Genomic DNA, 18,596 nt, shown 5'->3' with positions numbered 1-18,596 from the left:
TGTTGCCGACTTGTACTTCCCAAGCGCTTAGTACGGTGCTGTGCACACAGTAAGCACTTAATAAATATGATTGAATGAATGAATAGTATACACTCCCTTTTGGCATGAATAGTTGATATTCGTCCCACCCCCAGCCCCAAAACACTTAGTTAATGTATCTTTAAAATATATATTATAGATCATTTATTTTTTACTAATGCCTGTCTCCCCCTGTAGACTGCAAGTTTGCAGATTCATTCATTCATTCATTCATTCATTCATTCATTCATTCAATCATTTTGAGCGCTTACACTGTGCAGACCACTGTACTAAGTGCTTGGAAGAGTACAACAAAACAATAAACAGACACAGTCCCTGCCCACAGTGAATTTACAGTCTGCAGATTATGGGCAGGGAACATGTCCACTAATTCTGTTGCAGTGTACTCTCCCAAGTGCTTAGTACAGTGCTCTCCACACAGTAATTGCTCAATACATACCATTGATTGATTGATTGATTTAGGATGGCACAGAGAAGCAGCATGGCTCCGTGGAAAGAGCCCGGGCTTGGGAGTCAGAGGTCATGAATTCTAATCCCGGCTGAGCCACTTGTCAGCTGTGTGACTTTGGGCAAGTCACTTCACTTCTCTGGGCCTCAGTGACCTCATCTGTAAAATGGGGATGAAGACAGTAAGTCCCACATGGGACAACCTGATCACCTTGTATCACCCCCAGCACTTAGAACAGTGCTTCACACATAGTGTGTGCTTAACAAATGCCATTATTATTATCATTATTATTATTATTATTATTATGGCAGCAAGGACAATGCATTACCACATGACACTGAAACAATGAGCCTGCCTCCCCAACTTGACTATATCACTACTGGCACCTTCCAAAATGTATTAGCCATCAGAAATTTCAGTTCACACAATGGGTGGTAAGCATATGAAGCTGGTTATTATGAGCAATGTCATGTGGTTTCTCTAAACTCTCAGCTGTTGCTGTCAGAGACAGAATATTGGGTTGAATGGATCGTTGAAGTGAACCAGTGATTACAGTTTTTTTATTATCTTGTCACTTACCTGGTTGGCTCACTGGGGAAAGAACACAACAATTCACACAAGAAATACACTTGCAAAATGCATTTATTTTTCAGCACAGACCACATTTGTTGCAGATTCCTGACTCGTGAGCTAAGTGCAAGGGTCTTCTAGATGGCTTTGACCCTTGAATGGGTCACCATACAGTCAGGAGGATGTCATTTCTGATGTACTAACTGGTCGTAATGTTGAGGAAGGTTAGTCAATGATTCATAGTCACTTTCTTGGAATGCCATCACAGGTCCATGGGAATTAGGAGACTGGTAAATCACAGTCTGTAAAATCAACAAAAATAGAAAAATTCAGTTTTAGCAGAATCAGTACAATACAGTAGAGTAGGTAGACACTATCCCTGTCCGCAGGGAATTTACTATTTTGATCAGAAGATAGGGATCTATAGATCTCAGTTACCTCATCTGTAAAATGGGGATTAAGACTATGAGCCCCCCGTGGGACAACCTGATCGCCTTGTGACCTCCCCAGCACTTAGAACTGTGCTTTGCACATAGTAAGTGCTTAATAAATGACATTATTATTATTATTATTATAGAATTCAGAGAAAATCAGATCCATTGAAGGAGGACGGCCTAATGGACAGAGCACAGACCCAGGAATCAGAAGGACCTGGGTTCTAATCCCAGCTTTGTCATTTGTCTGCCATGTGGCCTTGGACAAGTCATTTAACTTTTCTCTGCCTCATCTGTAAAATGGAGATTAATTCTGTGAGCCCCATGTAGGACATGGACTGTGTCCAATCTGATTATTTTGTATCTACCCCAGAGCCTAGAAGATTACCTGGCACATAGTAAGCACTTAACAAATACCATAAAAAGAGAAAGAGTTCTTGTCATAGCAGGGTTAAGTCTCCCTATTGACTTTCCCCAGGAGAGAAGTAAAATAATACCAAGCTAAATCTTTTTTTTTTAAATGTGTGTCCAGATGGGGCTGACATACCATTTTTGTCCCTGTTCCATAGAGACTCACATTCTAAGATGTAGGAATTTTCAAGGAAATTTAATGGGGATTGTCCCAGCTGACAAGATAATATGCCCATCTTAAGAGCCTATTTTAAAAACTCTGACGTCTGCTTGAGAACATTTTTAGACATCCTACTTGGACATCCCACTGACACCTTAAAGGTATGATGCCTAGAACAGAACTTCTTATTCATATTCATTCATTCAATTGTATTTGAGAGCTTATTGTGTGCAGAGCTCTGTACTACGCACTTGGGGAAGTACAATACAACAATAAACAGTGACATTCCCTGCTCACAATGAGCTTACAGTCTAGAGGGGGGGAGGCAGATATCAGTACAAATAAATTACAGCTATGTACATAAGTGCTGTGGGGCTGAGTGGGAGGAAGAGCAAAGGGAGCCAGTCAGGATGATGCAGAAGGGAGTGGAAGATAAGGAAAAGTAGGGCTTAGTCTGGGAAGGCCTCTTGGAGGAGATGTGCCTTCAATAAGGCTTTGTAGGTGGGGGAATAATAATTGTCTGTTAGATTTGAGGAGGGTGGGTGTTCCAGGTCAGAGGCAGGATGTGGGCTAGAAGTTGGCGGTGAGACAGTAGAGGTGGGGGCACAGTGAGAAGGTTAGCACTAGAAGAGTGAAGTGCGTGGGCTGGGTTGTAGAAGGAGAGACGTGGGGTGAGATAGGAGGGGGCAAGGTGATGGACTACTTTAATGCCAATTATCTCCCCACCCAACCCCTGTCCTCCTCCATCTTTACCATCCCTGTAGGCAGTAGCAGAATCCTTCTTGTCTCCAAGTGCTCGTAACCTTGGCATTATTCTTGTCTTACCTCTCTTTCAGCTCACATATTCAATCTGTCACCAATCCTGTCAGCTCTACCTTTGTAACATGACTAAAATACATTCTTTCTTCTCCCTCCAAACTGCTACTACATTAATCCAAGCACTTATCCTATCCTATCTTGACTACTGCATTGGCCTCTGCACTGACCTCCCTGCCTCCTGTCTCTTTCCCCTCCCATCCTGCTGCCTGGATCATTTTTCTAAAATGATGTTCTGGCTGCATCACCCCACTTCTCAAGAACCTCCAGTGATTTCCCACTCACCTTCTCATCAAAGAGAAACTCCTTACCATCAGGTTTAGACATTCAGTCTCCTCCAATCTCACCTCACTGAATTCCTATTCAGCCTATTCCTATTTGCTTCACTAAAGCCGACCTACTCACTATTTATTTATATTAATGTCTGTCTCCTCCTGTAGAACGTAAGCTTTTTTTTTTTTGATGGCATTTATTAAGTGTTTACTATGTGCAAAGCACTGTTCTAAGCTTGTTGTGGGCAGGGAATGTGTCTGTTTATTATTCTATTGTATGCTCCCAAGTGCTTAGTACAGTTCTCTCTGCACATAGTAAGCACTCAATACATACGACTGAATGAATGAACTGTACCTTGATCACGTCTATTTCACCACCGAGCCCTTGCCCACATCATCTTTCAGGCCTAGACTTCCCTTCCCATTCATATGCATTAGTTCACTACTCTCCCCACCTTCAAAGCCTTATTAAAATCACATCTCCTCCAAGGGACCTTCCCCGACTAATAATATGATGATGGCATTTAATAAGCGCTTACTATGTGCAAAGCACTGTTCTAAGTGCTGAGCCTACCTATTTTATTTTGTTGTCTGTCTCCCCCTTCTAGACTGTGAGCCAGTTGTTGGGTAGGGACCATCTCTGTATGTTGCCGAATTGTACTTTCCATGTGCTTAGTACAGTGCTCTGCACACAGTAAGTGCCCAATAAATATGAATGAATGAATGAATGAATGATAAAGCCATAATCTGTACTGCCACCATGGCCAAAGTCACAGATTTGACCAGGGCCACACTGGAATTTGGGTCACTGACAATCTCAAAAGGTAATCAAAAAGCTTGCTCTTGCAGGATTGAACCTACCTGACTTGTGTTGACACAAACTGCCTTACACCCAAAGACTGAGAGGGACATCATAATGCAGAATTCCAAACAAATTAACCACAACTCCATAAAAAGCATCCCCTGCAAAAAATGAAGGATAGCACATAAGAATTAAATCTCAGAAGTATTAATACCTGTGAGTTAACTGAAAACCAATTGCTCAAGTACATTTATTGAGTACCACTGAGCATAGACCATTCGTTCATTCATTGACTGCATTTATTGAGCACTTACTGTGTGCAGAGCACTGTACTAAGCACTTGGAAAGTATAATTTGGCAGCAGATGGAGACAATCCGTACCCAATAACAGGTCCACTTCAGCCTAATTATATTTGCTGGCCTCAAACTGGATTGAGCTGTGTTAACTCTGATGCTAACTTTGAGGGGCATCATGGCCTAGTGGAAATAATAATAATAATAATAATGATAGTATTTGTTAAATGCTTACTATGTGCCAAGTACTGTTCTAAGTGCTGCAAGAGTTTGGGCCTCAGAGTCAGAGGACCTGCGTTTTAATTCCCACACTGCCACTTGTCTGCCGTGTTGCTCTGGACAAGTAATTTAACTTCTCTGTGTCTTATATATCTCATCTATAAAATGGGGATTAAGACTATGAGCCCAGTGTGGGACAGGGACTGTATCCAATCTGATTATTTTATTATCTCTCCCAAGTGCTTAGTTCGGTGTCTGGCACATAGTAAGCGCTTAACAAATACGATTTTTAAAAAAGAAACAAAAAAACCTGCTTTATTCATTCATTCATTCAATTGTATTTATTGAGCACTTGCTGTGTGCAAGCTTGGGAGTGTACAATGCAACAACAAATGGATACATTCCCTTCCCACGCTGAGATTAGTTCTAGGGCCCTGTGGTTTGTGGCATGACCTTGAGGATAGATCACAGGCTTGGGTGTCAGAGGACCTGGGTTCTAATACTGGCTCGGCCACTTGCCTGATGTGTGATCTTGGGAGAGTCACTTTGCTTCTCTGTTTCTCAGTTTCCTCATCTGATAAATGGGGATTCGATACCTAATCTCCCTCCTATTTAGACTGTGAGCCCAGTGTGGACAAGGACTATGTTCAAAAGGATTGACATGTATTTATTTCTCTCTCTCTCTCTCTCTCTCTCTCTCTCTATCTATCTACCTATCATCTATCTATCTATTTATTTATCTATTTATTTATTCAGATTAATGTCTGTCTCCCCCTCTAGATTGTGAGCTCATTGTGGGTAGGAATGTGTCTATTCGTTGTTACAGTGTATTCTCTCAAGTGTTTAGTACAGTGCTTTCCACATAGTAAGCATTCAATAAATTCATTCATTCATTCAATCGTATTTATTGAGCACTTACTGTGTGCAGAGCACTGTACTAAGCGCTTGGGAAGTACAAATTGGCAACATATAGAGATGGTCCCTACCCAACAGTGGGTTCACAGTCTAGAAGGGGGAGACAGAGAACAAACCAAAACTTATTAACAAAATAAAATAATTAGAATAAATATATACAAATAAAATAAATATAGTAAATACGTACATACATATATACATAAATACAACTGAATGAATGAATGAATGCTTAGAACAGTGCTTGACACATCGTAAGCACTTAGATATAATAAAACCAACCAAAACCCAAATTCCATACTAATGATCATTATAATTATTATTATAGCTGGGGGTGCTGCGACCTCTACGTTCTTGTCTTTGGGCAGCAGCAGACTCTGATGGAAACTGAAACTTCTCACAGAATTTTGTAAAGTGAACAGGGAACGTTGCTGCTTGAGAATTTCCCAAGAGAACCCATGCGTAGGAGAAAATTCCAGACAACTAGCATCTACTTTTTCAATACACCTGGGAAAGCCTCCTCCCACCCTGGGTAATCAGGAATATTGATTGCTGCTCCTCAGGTTTCGAACTCTGATCACCTCCAGGTTTGAGATCACACCCTGATGTCCAAAAATACAAACCCTAGCAACTTACATATAAAAAGGGAAATTGGTGGAACTGAGATGGGAAGTGTAGCAAAACTTGTAAGAAGATAATAATCCCACTACCTGCAAATAGCATGCTAATAATATTCGTTATCAGGCAGCCTTGCATCTGAAAGAGAAAAACAACATTTAGGATAGGCGTACAATCATTCAGTCAGTGGTATTTATTGAGCCTTTATGCAGTGGAACTTATAAGGCTGGTTTAACGAACCCACTGACTGTCTCAGAGGCAGATAAAGAGTGAGAAGGACGTTGGAGAAGGCCCCCCGGAAGAAGGGGGCTTTGTCACTCCCACATCCCTTGGTACTGGTGGTCCGACTCCCCGTTATGTTGGGGGGAGAACGGGGGCTGTGGGAGGGAGGATCTCATGAGTATTTGTCACCAAGATCCCCCAGACTGGAATCCCCTTAATAATCGATGTGGTATTTATGAAGCGCTTACTAGGTACTGGGCACTGGACTGAACGCTGGGGTGGATACAAACGAATCAGGTTGGATGCAGTCCCTGTCCCACATGGGGGGGTTACAGTCTTAATCCCCTTTCGAAAGATTAGGGAATTGAGGCACGGAGAATAATAATAATGACAGTATTTGCTATGGGCTTACTAGGTGTCAAGTGCTGTTTTAAGAGCTGGGGTAGATGCTAGATAATCAGATTGGACACAGTCCCTGCCATTCATTCATTCATTCATTCAATTGCATTTATTGAGTGCTTACTGTTTGCAGGGTACTGTGCTAAGCGCTTGGGAAGTACAAGTTGGCAACATATAGAGACGGCCCCTACCCAACAATGGTGCTCACAGTCTAGAAGGGGAAGACAGACAACAAAACGAAACATGTGGACAGGTGTCAAGTCGTCAGAACAAATGGAAATAAAGCTAGGTGCACGTCATTAACAAAACATGAGGCTCATGATCTTAATCCCCATTTGACAGATGAGGGAACTGAGGCCCAGAGAATAATAATAATAATGATGGCATTTGTTATGCACTTACTATGTGCCAAGCACTGTTCTAAGTGCTGGGGTAGATGCAAGCTAATCAGATCCTGTCCCACATGAGACTCACAGTCTTCATCCCTATTTTACAGATGAGGGAACTGAGGCCCGAGAAGTGAAGTGACTTGCCCAAGAAAGCAGTGCTTTGCACATAGTAAGCGCTTAATAAATGCCATCATCATCATCATTACGTGGTCATCCGACTCCCAGATGTGGACTCTGTCCACTAGGCAACACTGCTCTTTGTTACATGAAGTGACTTGTCCAAGGTCCCCCAGCAGACAACTGTAAACTCACTGTGGGCAGGGAATGTATCTATTGTTCTATCATCCTCTCCCGAGAGCTTAGTCCAATGTTCTACAGGCTCAAAGTGAGCTTGTTTGGGGCAGAGAATGTGTCTGTTGTTGTACTGTCTCTCCCAAGCGCTTAGTACAGTGCTCTGCAGACAGTAAGTGCTCAATAAATATGATTGACTGACTGACTCCCCGATCAGCAAGATTAGAAAGGGACCCAGTCTAGAGGGACACCAAGAACACGTCAATGGGAAGGTCCAATTTTCCCAGAATCCCTCTCCATGTTCACCAAACTCATTTTTCAATCTATCAATCAATCAATCAATTGTATTTATTGAGCACTTACTGTGTGCAGAGCACTGTACTAAGCGCTTGGGAAGTACAAATTGGCAACATATAGAGATGGTCCCTACCCAACAGTGGGCTCACAGTCTAGAAGACTATCCTGCTCTTCTAATAGGACCCCATTCATTCATTAGAAGCAGCGTGGCTCAGTGGAAAGAGTGTGGGCTTGGGAGTCAGAGGTCATGGGTTCAAATCCCAGCTTCACCACTTGTCAGCTGTGTGACCTTGGGCAAGTCACTTAACTTCTCTGAGACTCTGTTCCCTCATCTGTAAAATGGGGATTAAGACTGTGAGCCCCACGTGGGTCAACCTGATCACCTTGTATCCCCCCCCAGTGCTTAGAACAGTGTTTTGCACATAGTAAGCGCTTAACAAATGCCATCGTTATTATTATTATTCATTCATTCAATCGTATTTATTGAGTGCTTGCTGCACTAAGCATTTGGGAAAGTACAATACAATAATAAACGGACATATAAGCTGCCCACAAGGAGTTTACAGTCTGGTGGGGTGGGGAGACAGACATTGATATAAATAGATAAATTACAGATATGAACATGGTACCTTGGGGGTGGTAGGGGGGATAGACAGAAGGAGCAAGTCAAGGTGATGCAGAAGGGAGTGAGAGAAGAGAAAAAGGAGGCTTAGTCTGGGAAGTCCTCTTGGAGGAGATGTGCTTTCAATATGGCTTTGAAGAAGGGGAGAGTCATTGTCGGTCATAAGTACTTCCCAAGCGCTTAGTACAGTGCTCTGCACACAGTAAGCGCTCAATAAATACGATTGATGATGATTGGAGGAGGGAGGGGGTTCCAGACCAGAGGCAGGATGTGGGTGAGGGGTTGGCATTGAGATAAGACTGAGGCAGAGTGAGAAGGTTAGCACTAGAGGAGAAAAGTGTGTGGGCTGGATTGTAGTAGGAGAATAGTGAGGTGAGGTAGGAGAGGGCAAGGTGATTGATTGCTTTAAAGCCAAAGGTGAGGAGTTTCTATAGGAGGAGAAGGTGGATGAGTAACCACTGGAGGTTCTCGAGGAGAGAGGAAACATGGCCTGAGAGTTTCTGTAGAAAAATGATCCAGGAAGCAGAATGAAGTACGGACTGGATTGGGGAGAGACAGGAGGCTGGGAGGTCAGCAAGGAGGCTGATTCAGTAATCCAGGAGGGATAGGATGTGTGATTTTGTTAACGTGGTAGCAGTTTGGATAGAGAGGAAAGGGGTGATGTTGTGAAGGTGGGTTGAATGACAGAGAGGAGTCAAGGTTATGGGCTTGTGAGACAGGAAGGAAGGTTGTGCTGTCTACACTGATAGAAAAATCACGGGGAGGACAGGGTTTGGGTGGAAAGATAAGGAGCTCTGTTTTGGCCACGTTAACCTTGAGGAGATGGGAAGACATCCAAGTAGAGCTGTACTGAAGGCAAGTGGCAATGCGAGACTGCAGAGAGGGAGAGAGATCAGAGCTGGAGATGGAGATTTGAATATCATCTGCACAGAGGTGTGAGTCGAAGCCATGGAAGTGAATCTGTTTTCTCAGGGAGTGGGTGTAGATGGAGAATAGAAGGGGACTGAGAAATGAACCTTGAGGCCCCCCCCCCTCAGTTAGGAGGTGGGAGACAGAGGGGGAACCTGTGAAGGAGACCGAGAATGAACGGCCAGAGAGATGAGGAGACCAGGAGAGGACAGTCAGTTAAGCCAAAGTTAGATAGCATTTCCAGGAGAAGGGGGTGGTCCACAGTATCAAAGGCAGCTGAGAGGTCGAGGAGGATTAAGATGGAGTAGAGTCCATTGGATTTGGCAAGAATGACCACCATACACCCACCCCTAGCCCCACAGCACTTACGTAAATATCCACAATTTATTTATTTATATTAATGTGTGTCTCCCCCTTTAGACTGTAAACTAGCTGTGGGTAGGGAATGTGTCTGTTATATTGTTCTGTTGTACTCTCCCATGTGCTTAGTATAGTAGGGTGCCCTGCACAAAGTAAACACTCAGTAAATACAATTGATCGATTGAGGGGATCACAATGACTCTAGAAGGAAGATCAAGGAACCCACCAGGGGAAATGCTCTGGATTTATGGTTTTGGGTGGGCTTCTGTTTGATGTCATTCCATTGGGCTCTCTGCTCAATGCAATATTTGCAGTGTCATTTGTGGCAGAGTTTCTGCTGGGAGGAAGAGTAGCATTTTTTTTCTACCCTTGGGCAACCAACTGTCTGAAGGTAGTCCTGACTTTGGGGGATTGCATTTCCACTCCTTTTACTATGTTGTCTTCTCTGCAGAAAGAAAATTGTGAAAAGAGATTCTAAAACCGCAGCAAGAGATTACAGGATCATCTGCTTGTGGGCTTGAAAAATAATCAGAATGAATTTATGAGAAATTGGGAAATGGGTGGTTTGGCCTGTATTGAGAATCTACATTTGGGGAAACTCTAAGATAACTCGCTCTAAAACAAATGTCTCAGCCCAGGAAAGAGAAGCTGTGCTATTAATAGCTGTGGGTGGAGACAAAGCTAATGAATGAATGAATGAATGATGGCATTTGTTAAGCGCTTACTATGTGCAAAGCGCTGGGGAGGATACATTAGGTTGTCCCACGTGGGGGTCTCAGTCTTCATGCCCATTTTACAGATGAGGTAACTGAGGCTCAGGGTAGTGACCTGCCCAAGGTCACACAGCAGATATGTGGCAGATCCGGGATTCGAACCCATGACCTCTGACTCCAAAGCCCGGGCTCTTTCCACTGAGCCATGCTGCTTCGTCTGATGTCAGGCACTTAATTGTAGTTTGGTGGTCTGAATGATCTGAGCCAATGCTCTGCCAATATTGATTGAACTGTGCTATTCTCTTAAGGAGGACAGAGGAAATAATTTTCACTCACCAGGCATTTTGTGTGGTTTTCTGCAGCTGCTACTGAGAGGCATCCTGAGATGATGAACTGGTCACAAGAGAATAAACAGATCAATGATGGGCATTGGAAGCTGAGACTGACCAGCCCCACTTGATGCCCCGATATCCATTCTCCACCTACCCCATACTTCCTCAAATTGCTGTACTAAAGAGAAGCCCAGCGGGGCTTGGTTACTTGGTGGGGATTCCCTGCCCTGTTACAGGGCTGCAGTGACAGTGAGGCACTCAGGGTGGTGAGATTATGTGCAAAGCACTGTTCTAAGCACTGGGGAGGTTACAAGGTGATCAGATTGTCCCGCGGGGGGCTCACAGTCATAATCCCCGTTTTATAGATAAGGTAACTGAGGCACAGAGAAGTGAAGTGACTTGCCCAAAGTCACACAGCTGACAATTGGCAGAGCTGGGATTTGAGCCCATGACCTCTCTCTCCAAAGCCCGTGCTCTTTCCACTGAACCACGAGACTGTGAGCCCCATGTGGGACAACCTGATTACCTTGTATCTACCCCAGTACTTAGAACAGTGCTTGGCACTTAGTAAATGCTTATTATTATTATTAATAATATTATTATTATAACCATCATTATTATTATCACTATTAAATGTACCAGTGAAATGATTTCTTTGTTAAGACTGTGGACAGAAAACATGTCTATCAATTCTCAAGCACTTAGTACAATGTAAAGTACAGTGCACACAGTAAATGCTCAATAAATATGACTGATTGATTAAAGGAAAATGAATTTAGCACTCTGTATTAGTAAATGATTGCTATTTTTTCTACTTTAATTTCTTCCTGAATTACTAATTATTCATTCATTCAATCTTGCCGATTCCTATTTCCGTATGTACATAATCAACTTTATCTTGCCCCACAAGAGATGATTTTACTAGCTGTAGTATCCTCTTTGGAAATGAAGGTCAGCTATATTCAGGCTCTGACCTGGAACAGAACATGTTCTGCCCAGAGAATCAGAACATGTTCTGGCCTTGTTCTGGCCGAGAAGCAGCATGGCGTAGTGGGTAAGGCTTGGGCCTGAGAATCAGAAGGTCATGAGTTCTAATTCTGGCTCTGCCACTTCTCTGTTGTGTGGCCTTGGACAAGTCACTTCACTTCTCTGCCTCAGTTACCTCATGTGTCGAATGGGGATTAAGACTGTGAGCCCTATGTGGAACAGGGACTGCGTCCAACCTGATTTGTTTGTATCCACCTCAGTGCTTAGCCCATAGGAAGTGCTTAACAAAAACCATTATTATTATTTTCTAGAGTGGGTGGGCACGAAGGAGCCGATACAAAGTTTCAATCGGACTGTGAATAGGAGACCACGATCATACATTCCTGGAATTGTTCACCCTGTAAACGCAACAGTTAAATTTCAAATCCTGTACTGTTTTAGGAACATTTGCCATTGCACAATCCCCTAACCGATGGAGAGAAAATACAGCCAAATTTATTTACACTGTTATCAACTCTCAGGATTCGTGACTTTGAAAGTTTGCCTCATTAAGAAACAAGCACCATATCTTCTTTTCACTTCCCTTTAGCAAAGACAAAATCTGTGCCATTGTCACTTCCTCAGACACAAACTCCCACTAGCTCAAAGAATGATTCTGATCTAGTATTGAATTGATGTTCATGTTCTTGAGACAAATTTTCATCTCTGAGCATTTCAACAGTAACTCAGTTAATCGATCTACTCACAGATAAGCTTCCGCAGAATGAATACAATGAACACAACCAGTAGTGATGTTGGCTTATCATTATTACTAGATACATTCCACAGTATAGGATCACCAGAGCAAGCAGGATCTGGAGGGCCTAGGAGAAGAGCACGGAGAATGGTGAGCAGAGAGAAGGGCTGATTCTTCCCTGATTCAGGCTGATTCTCCCTTCCAGCCTCAGAAGGATGCTAGCTGAAGGCCTGCCTGCCCGCACACTTTGCTCCTTTGGTGCTAAACTTCTCACCTGTCTCGTGCTTTCGACCCCTGGCCCATGTCCTGCCTCTGGCCTCGAACACCCTCCTTCTTCAAATCCACCAGACAATTACTCTCCCCCCACTTCAAAGCCATATTGAAGACACATGATTCAAGAGGCCTTCCCAGACTAACCCCCGGCTTTTCCTCATCTCCCTCTCCCTTCTGTTTCATCCTGACTTGCTCCCTTTGCTCTCCCCCCTGCTCCCAGCACCACAGCACTGAGGTATATTTATCTGTAATTTAATTTATTTGTATTGATGCCTGTTTATTGTATTGATGTCTCTCCCCACTTCTAGAATGTGAGCTCGTTGTGGACAGCGATTGTCACTATTGTCATTGGGTACTTTCCCAAGTGCTTGGTACAGTGCTGTGCACACAGTATGCACTTAATAAATACGATTGAATGAAGGAATGAATTAATTAATTAATGGAGATGAGCCGCCTTGAAAAAGTCCCTGCACGGGTGCTTCAGACAACATGGAGAATAGAATACTCTGCCAGGCCCCATAGCCTGGATAATAATAATAGTATTAATAATAATAATAATAATATTTATTAAGCACTTACTATGTGCAAAGCACTGTTCTAAGTGCTGTGGAGGTTCCAAGGTGATCAGGTTGCCCCACGGGGGGCTCACAGTCTTAATCCCCATTTTACAGATGATGTAACTGAGGCACAGAGAAGTGAAGTGATTCAGCGGCTCAGCTGGTAGGGGAGGGTCCAGCTTCCTTGACTGGTACAGCTGTGGCCCTGCTGAGGAGCTGGCACAGATTCCACAGCTGACCCCCTGTTGTCTCCTCCACTCCTGCTCCGGCTTGGACTCTACCCTCCCCTGCGGGGAGCAAGCAGGAGAGGCCTGGAGTGCGTTGAACACAGCATCAGTGCACCTTGGGAGCCTGATGTGGGCTTTTCCTCTCAGCAGAGTTGGGCAGACTGCTGCTGCAGCTGAGGGACAGATCTCTAAACACCTAAAGTTCCCATGATTTGGGTGCCTGGGCTTTGATTAGACCTTTGAAAAGCTCGACACCTCCACGCCCACCCATCCCCGGCCCGGCCCAGCCTGACACGAGCCACCACCCAGGCAGAGACTTTAGCCCCCGTTTCTGGAGGCCGAACATCTCTTTCAAGAAGACTTCCCTGACTAAGCCCTCTTCTCATTCGTTCAATCATATTTAATGAACGCTTATTGTATGCAGAGCATTGTACTAAGCGCTTGGGAAGTACAAGTCGGCAACTCTCCTTCTCCCACTCCCTTCTGCGCCGCTCTCACTTGCCCCTTCATTCACCCTTTCTGATCTCCCATCCTCCTGTCTCCCCCGCGCTTCAGTCTGTACTTCATTCTGCTGGCCGGATTATCTTTCTGCAGAAGCGCTCCGGGCATGTTAGAGGAGCAGTGTGGCACAGTGGATAGAGCCCGGACTTTGGAGTCAGAGGTCATGGGTTAACATCCCAGCCCTGCCAATTGTCCACTATGTGACTTTGGGCAAGTCACTTCATTTCTCTGGGCCTCAGTTACCTCATCTGTAAAATGGGGATGAAGACTGTGAGCCCCCTGTGGGACAACCTGATCACCTTGTAACCTCCCCAATGCTTAGAACAGTGCTTTGCACATAGTAAGCACTTAATAAATGTCATTATTATTATTATTATTATTATTATTATTATTATTATTATTATTATTATTATTATCCTTTCCACCAACCGATTGATCAATCATCCCCCTCTCCATCCCCCCCCGCCTTACCTCCCTCCCTTCCCCACAGCACCTGTATATATGTATATATGTTTGCACGTATTTATTACTCTATTTATTTTACTTGTACGTATTTATTCTATTTATTTTATTTTGTTAATATGTTTTGTTTTGTTCTCTGCCTCTCCCTTCTAGACTGTGAGCCCACTGTTGGGTAGGGACCGTCTCTATATGAGGCCAACTTGTATTTCTCAAGCGCTTAGTACAGTGCTCTGCACACAGTAAGCACTCAATAAATACGATTGATTGATTGATTGATTGAGAGCTTACTGTGTTCAGAGAACTGCATGGCGTAATGGGTAGAGCACAGACCTGGGAATCAGAAGGTCATGGGTTCTAATCCCAGCTCTGCTGCTTGTCTGCTGTGTGACTTTGGGCAAGCACTTCACATCTCTGTGCCTTAATTACCTCATCTGTAAAATGGGGATTGAGACTCTGAGCCCCATATGGGACAGGGACTGTGTCCAACCCCTTTTGCTTGTATCCAACCCAGCGCTGTACTTCCCAAGCACTTAGTACAGTGCTCTGCACACAGTAAGCGCTCAATAAATACAAATGAATGAAATGAAAAGCGCTTAGTTCAGTGCCGGGCACATAGTAAGTATTTAACAAATACCATCATTATTATTTCAACAAAACAGAGTTGATAAACACATTTCCTGCCCACAGTGAGTCTACAGTCCAGGGAATGAGCTTCCCTTTTGGAGGAAGACTGCATTTCTCAGACGGGTAGTTTCTTTTTGCACTGTTCATCCATAGTGCTGAAATGACTCTCAGCTTCCCTTCGTTTCCCATCTTCCAGCATTTGAAGAGTGTGGCTTTGGCTGTCCAGAGTCTATGGTCATTATTCCCCTCAGCCTGAATGGAGAGTTATTTGGATGCGACTAAATCCTTCCCCTAACAAATTGTTGTCTGCCACTGTCTCCTAGGTTTGTTTCAAAAGGGCTTTAATATGGACTGAGTTCATTCCTTCATTCAATCGTATATATTGCACACTTACTGTGTGCAGAGCACTGTACTATGTGCTTGGAAAGTACAATTCAGCAATAGAGGCAATCCATTCTACTTACCCCTAGGACTTTTGGCTCCCCTTTAAGGAATTTCTTTAGGATGCCGTTCTGTGGGTTGGAAGCCCCAGAAGCCACAGCTTGACTTGGCTGTAGATTATGATTACTGGGTTGAGTAAACACAGGCTGTAGTTCCATGATGTTAGGATCAATGCTATAACAAAGAAATATCGATGAGAGAGTAAACGAGTTCATTTTCCTGCTCTGTTGTCAGTATCACCAGAACAAAAAATCAAGAATCCTTCCTTTCAACAAAGATGTTCCTGTTTTCTTTAAACCCCAAGACAAACAGCTACAGACTCTAGATACAGGATTGCTTCCCATTTTGTAAAACCTTTACTCCAACTGCAAGGCAGATGAATTTGGATGTTCCCACTCATTCAACCTGAGGTTCCTTTGCAGTCTGCCTGGGTGTTAACTATGAGTGGTCCTGAAAGCAGACTGGAGGTGCAGTCTCTGCAGGGAAAATTCTCTTTTTCTTACTGTCCAGAGGGTTTCCGTCTTGGCTGAACTACCCATGTCCCAGCGTGGCTCAGTGGAAAGAGCACGGGCTTTGGAGTCAGAGGTCATGGATTTGAAACCCGGCTCTGCCAAATGTCAGCTGTGTGACTTTGGGCAAGTCACTTAACTTCTCTGGGCCTCAGTTCCCTCATCTGTAAAATGGGGATTAAGACTGTGAGCCCCCTGTGGGACAACCTGATCACCTTATAACCTCCCCAGTGCTTAGAACAATGCTTTGCACATAGTAAGTGCTTAATAAATGCCATTATTGTTATTATGTCCCAGAGAACAACAGCCAGGACCAATGGATTCTTCAGCAGCTGGGGAATCCTTGAACCCAACTTGCGTTCATCTCAACCCCTCCAAAGGAATCAGCAGGAGTGACTGATGGGAGAATATCCCCTTTCCACTAATAATAATAATGATAATAATGATGGCATTTATTAAGTGTTACTATGTGCAAAGCACTGTTCTAAGCACTGGGGGGATACATGTTGGCTCTTCCTCTGAGATGCAATGGACAATGTCTATTTTGGGACCACGTGGACCTCAGAGCACAGCCACGAGACACTGCAGCCAACCGGCAGGGAGATTCATTCTCTATTCCCATAAAAATTCAGATACGAACATGTGCCTCCGTGTGAGCCTCCCTCACCAGTCCTCCCAGTCAACTGTGTGTATGTGAATTACAGAAATTCATTCAAGCCAAAAAAGAGACCCTTCATTTTCACTCATATAGTTCTCGTCCCTAAGGTTGGTGCAACAAATTTTTTTGGTTCAGAAAACCAGTGGCCAGTGGCACCAGGCTATAGTGAATGGATCAACTGAGTCATCCCTATTACGGCCACACACATACACCCTCTTCGCACACCAGGACAGCTCTGAGCTGAGGCTGAGCTGAGCTTCACTGACACTAAGACCTTATCTCCCAGAGAAAAACTTTGGGATTCATTCACCCTTATCTCCCAGAGAAAAACTCTGGGATTCATTCACACATTTCAGCCACTCTATTCAGGCCTTCAGTGAGACATTACCCAGTAGCTGAGGTCATCCCCACTCAGGGACAAAATGACTCCCCCAAACCCCAGTTGTGCCTGAAGTTTTCCACTAAATTTATTACCTTGTAAGAAAAAACAGGGCATAGTGGATAGAGAACAGGCCTGGGAGTTATAAGGCCGTGGCTCAGTGGAAAGAGCACAGGCTTGGGAGTCAGAGGTCAAGGGTTCTAATCCCAGCTCTGCCACCTGTCAGCTGTATGACTTTGGGCAAGTCACTTAACTTCTCTATGCCTCAGTTGCCTCATCTGTAAAATGGGGATTAAGACTGTGAGCCCCACGTGGGGCAACCTGATTACCTTGTGTCTACCCCAACGCTTAGAACAGTGCTTGGCACATAGTAAGTGCTTAACAAATACCATTATTGTTATTATTCTAAACCTGGCTCTGCCACTTGTCCAATGTGTGACCTTGAGCAAGTCACTTCACTTATCTGTGCCTCAGTTACCTCATCTGTAACATGGGGATTGAGACTGTGAGTCCGATGTGGGACAGGGACTGCGTCCAACCCGATTTGCTTGTTTCCTCCCCAGTGCTTAGTACAGTGCCTGGCACACAGTAAGCGCTTAACAGATGCCACAGCTATTATTACCTGTCTGTCGACGTCATCCTCCAATTCACCCTGGAAGCCAGAGTCCTTCAGTGTGGCCAGCCCATCCAAGTAACACTGAGCCTAAATCAACTGCTTTTACTGCCCCGTCACGCCATCCAGAAGGGCTTTTCCTGAGCTGTCCGTCTCATCAGCGGCTCTCCTCACTTTCCTTGGTCCTGTGAGTGTGTTCCTACTGAGGCTTCTTCCAGGCTTTACCCCAACTCCCCACTCTGCATTTCCCCTTCCCAAATCAGTAATTGCTAGTCATGGAGGAGGAGCCTCCAGTAAGAGGGAACACTTAAGAGACGCTTATGTGGTTTGCATCTATAAAGGAAAATCACATGAGCGTTATGTGATTACGATGTATTGTGCAATTCTCAGTGTAAAAGGCTCATATCTCACAGTCACTAAGAAGCCACTTATCAGGACAATTTTCAGGAGCAACGTGAGCCCAGACTAATGTATTCCAACCTCATCATCATCATCAATCGTATTTATTGAGCGCTTACTGTATGCAGAGCACTGTACGCTTGGGAAGTACAAGTTGGCAACATATAGAGACAGTCCCTACCCAACAGCGGGCTCACAGTCTAAAAGGGGGAGACAGAGAACAAAACCAAACATACTAACAAAATAAAATAAATAGAATAGATATGTACAAGTTAAATAAATAAATAAATAAATAGAGTAATAAATATGTACAAACATATATACATACTTGGGCAAGTCACTTCACTTCTCTGGGCCTCAGTTACCTCATCTGTAAAATGGGGATTAAGACTGTGAGCCCCCCGTGGGACAACCTGATCACCTTGTAACCTCCCCAGCGCTTAGAACAGTGCTTTGTACATAGTAAGCGCTTAATAAATGCCATTATTATTATTATTATTATTATTATATACAGGTGCTGTGGGGAAGGGAAGGAGGTAAGATGGGGGGATGGAGAAGGGGACAAGGGGGAGAGGAAGGAAGGGGATCAGTCTGGGAAGGCCTCCTGGAGGAGGTGAGCTCTCAATAGGGCCTTGAAGGGAGGAAGAGAGCTAGCTTGGCGGATGGGCAGAGGGAGGGCATTCCAGGCCCGGGGGATGACG

The 18,596-nt window shown here is 44.1% G+C and overlaps 1 protein-coding gene across 4 annotated transcripts; it reads right to left on the bottom strand.

Moving 5' to 3' along the window:
- Nucleotides 1-1,143: 1,143 nt before the first annotated feature.
- Nucleotides 1,144-17,703, bottom strand: LOC119943849 (membrane-spanning 4-domains subfamily A member 15-like). Of its 4 annotated transcripts, none has more exons than XM_038765029.1 (7): nt 17,506-17,703; nt 15,361-15,511; nt 12,263-12,379; nt 10,534-10,590; nt 6,014-6,133; nt 4,012-4,113; nt 1,144-1,359 (listed from the first exon to the last, which is right to left on the bottom strand). In XM_038765029.1, exons 1-7 carry the CDS (start codon nt 17,520-17,522, stop codon nt 1,243-1,245), a joined length of 681 nt encoding a protein of 226 aa, XP_038620957.1. In that variant the 5' UTR covers nt 17,523-17,703; the 3' UTR covers nt 1,144-1,242. The 4 variants fall into 4 exon arrangements, with proteins under 4 accessions (XP_038620957.1, XP_038620958.1, XP_038620960.1 ...); XM_038765031.1 differs by having other exon boundaries at nt 1,275-1,359; nt 6,088-6,133; XM_038765030.1 differs by lacking the exon at nt 12,263-12,379.
- Nucleotides 17,704-18,596: the final 893 nt, after the last annotated feature.

This window comes from Tachyglossus aculeatus, chromosome 22 (assembly GCF_015852505.1).
Source record: "Tachyglossus aculeatus isolate mTacAcu1 chromosome 22, mTacAcu1.pri, whole genome shotgun sequence".
Lineage (NCBI taxonomy): Eukaryota > Metazoa > Chordata > Mammalia > Monotremata > Tachyglossidae > Tachyglossus > Tachyglossus aculeatus.
Note: the sequence above shows the minus strand (reverse complement) of the source record. Positions and strands in the feature narration are given on the sequence as shown.

What these genes read in the sequence shown, in the direction of transcription:
- LOC119943849 (XM_038765029.1), bottom strand. An exon ending in GGGAGCCAAAAGTCCTAGGG is followed by an intron (nt 12,380 to 15,360) that starts GTAAGTAGAATG and finishes CTCTTCTCCTAG; the next exon opens with GCCCTCCAGATCCTGCTTGC. An exon ending in ACCAATTTCCCTTTTTATAT is followed by an intron (nt 4,114 to 6,013) that starts GTAAGTTGCTAG and finishes CATTTTTTGCAG; the next exon opens with GGGATGCTTTTTATGGAGTT.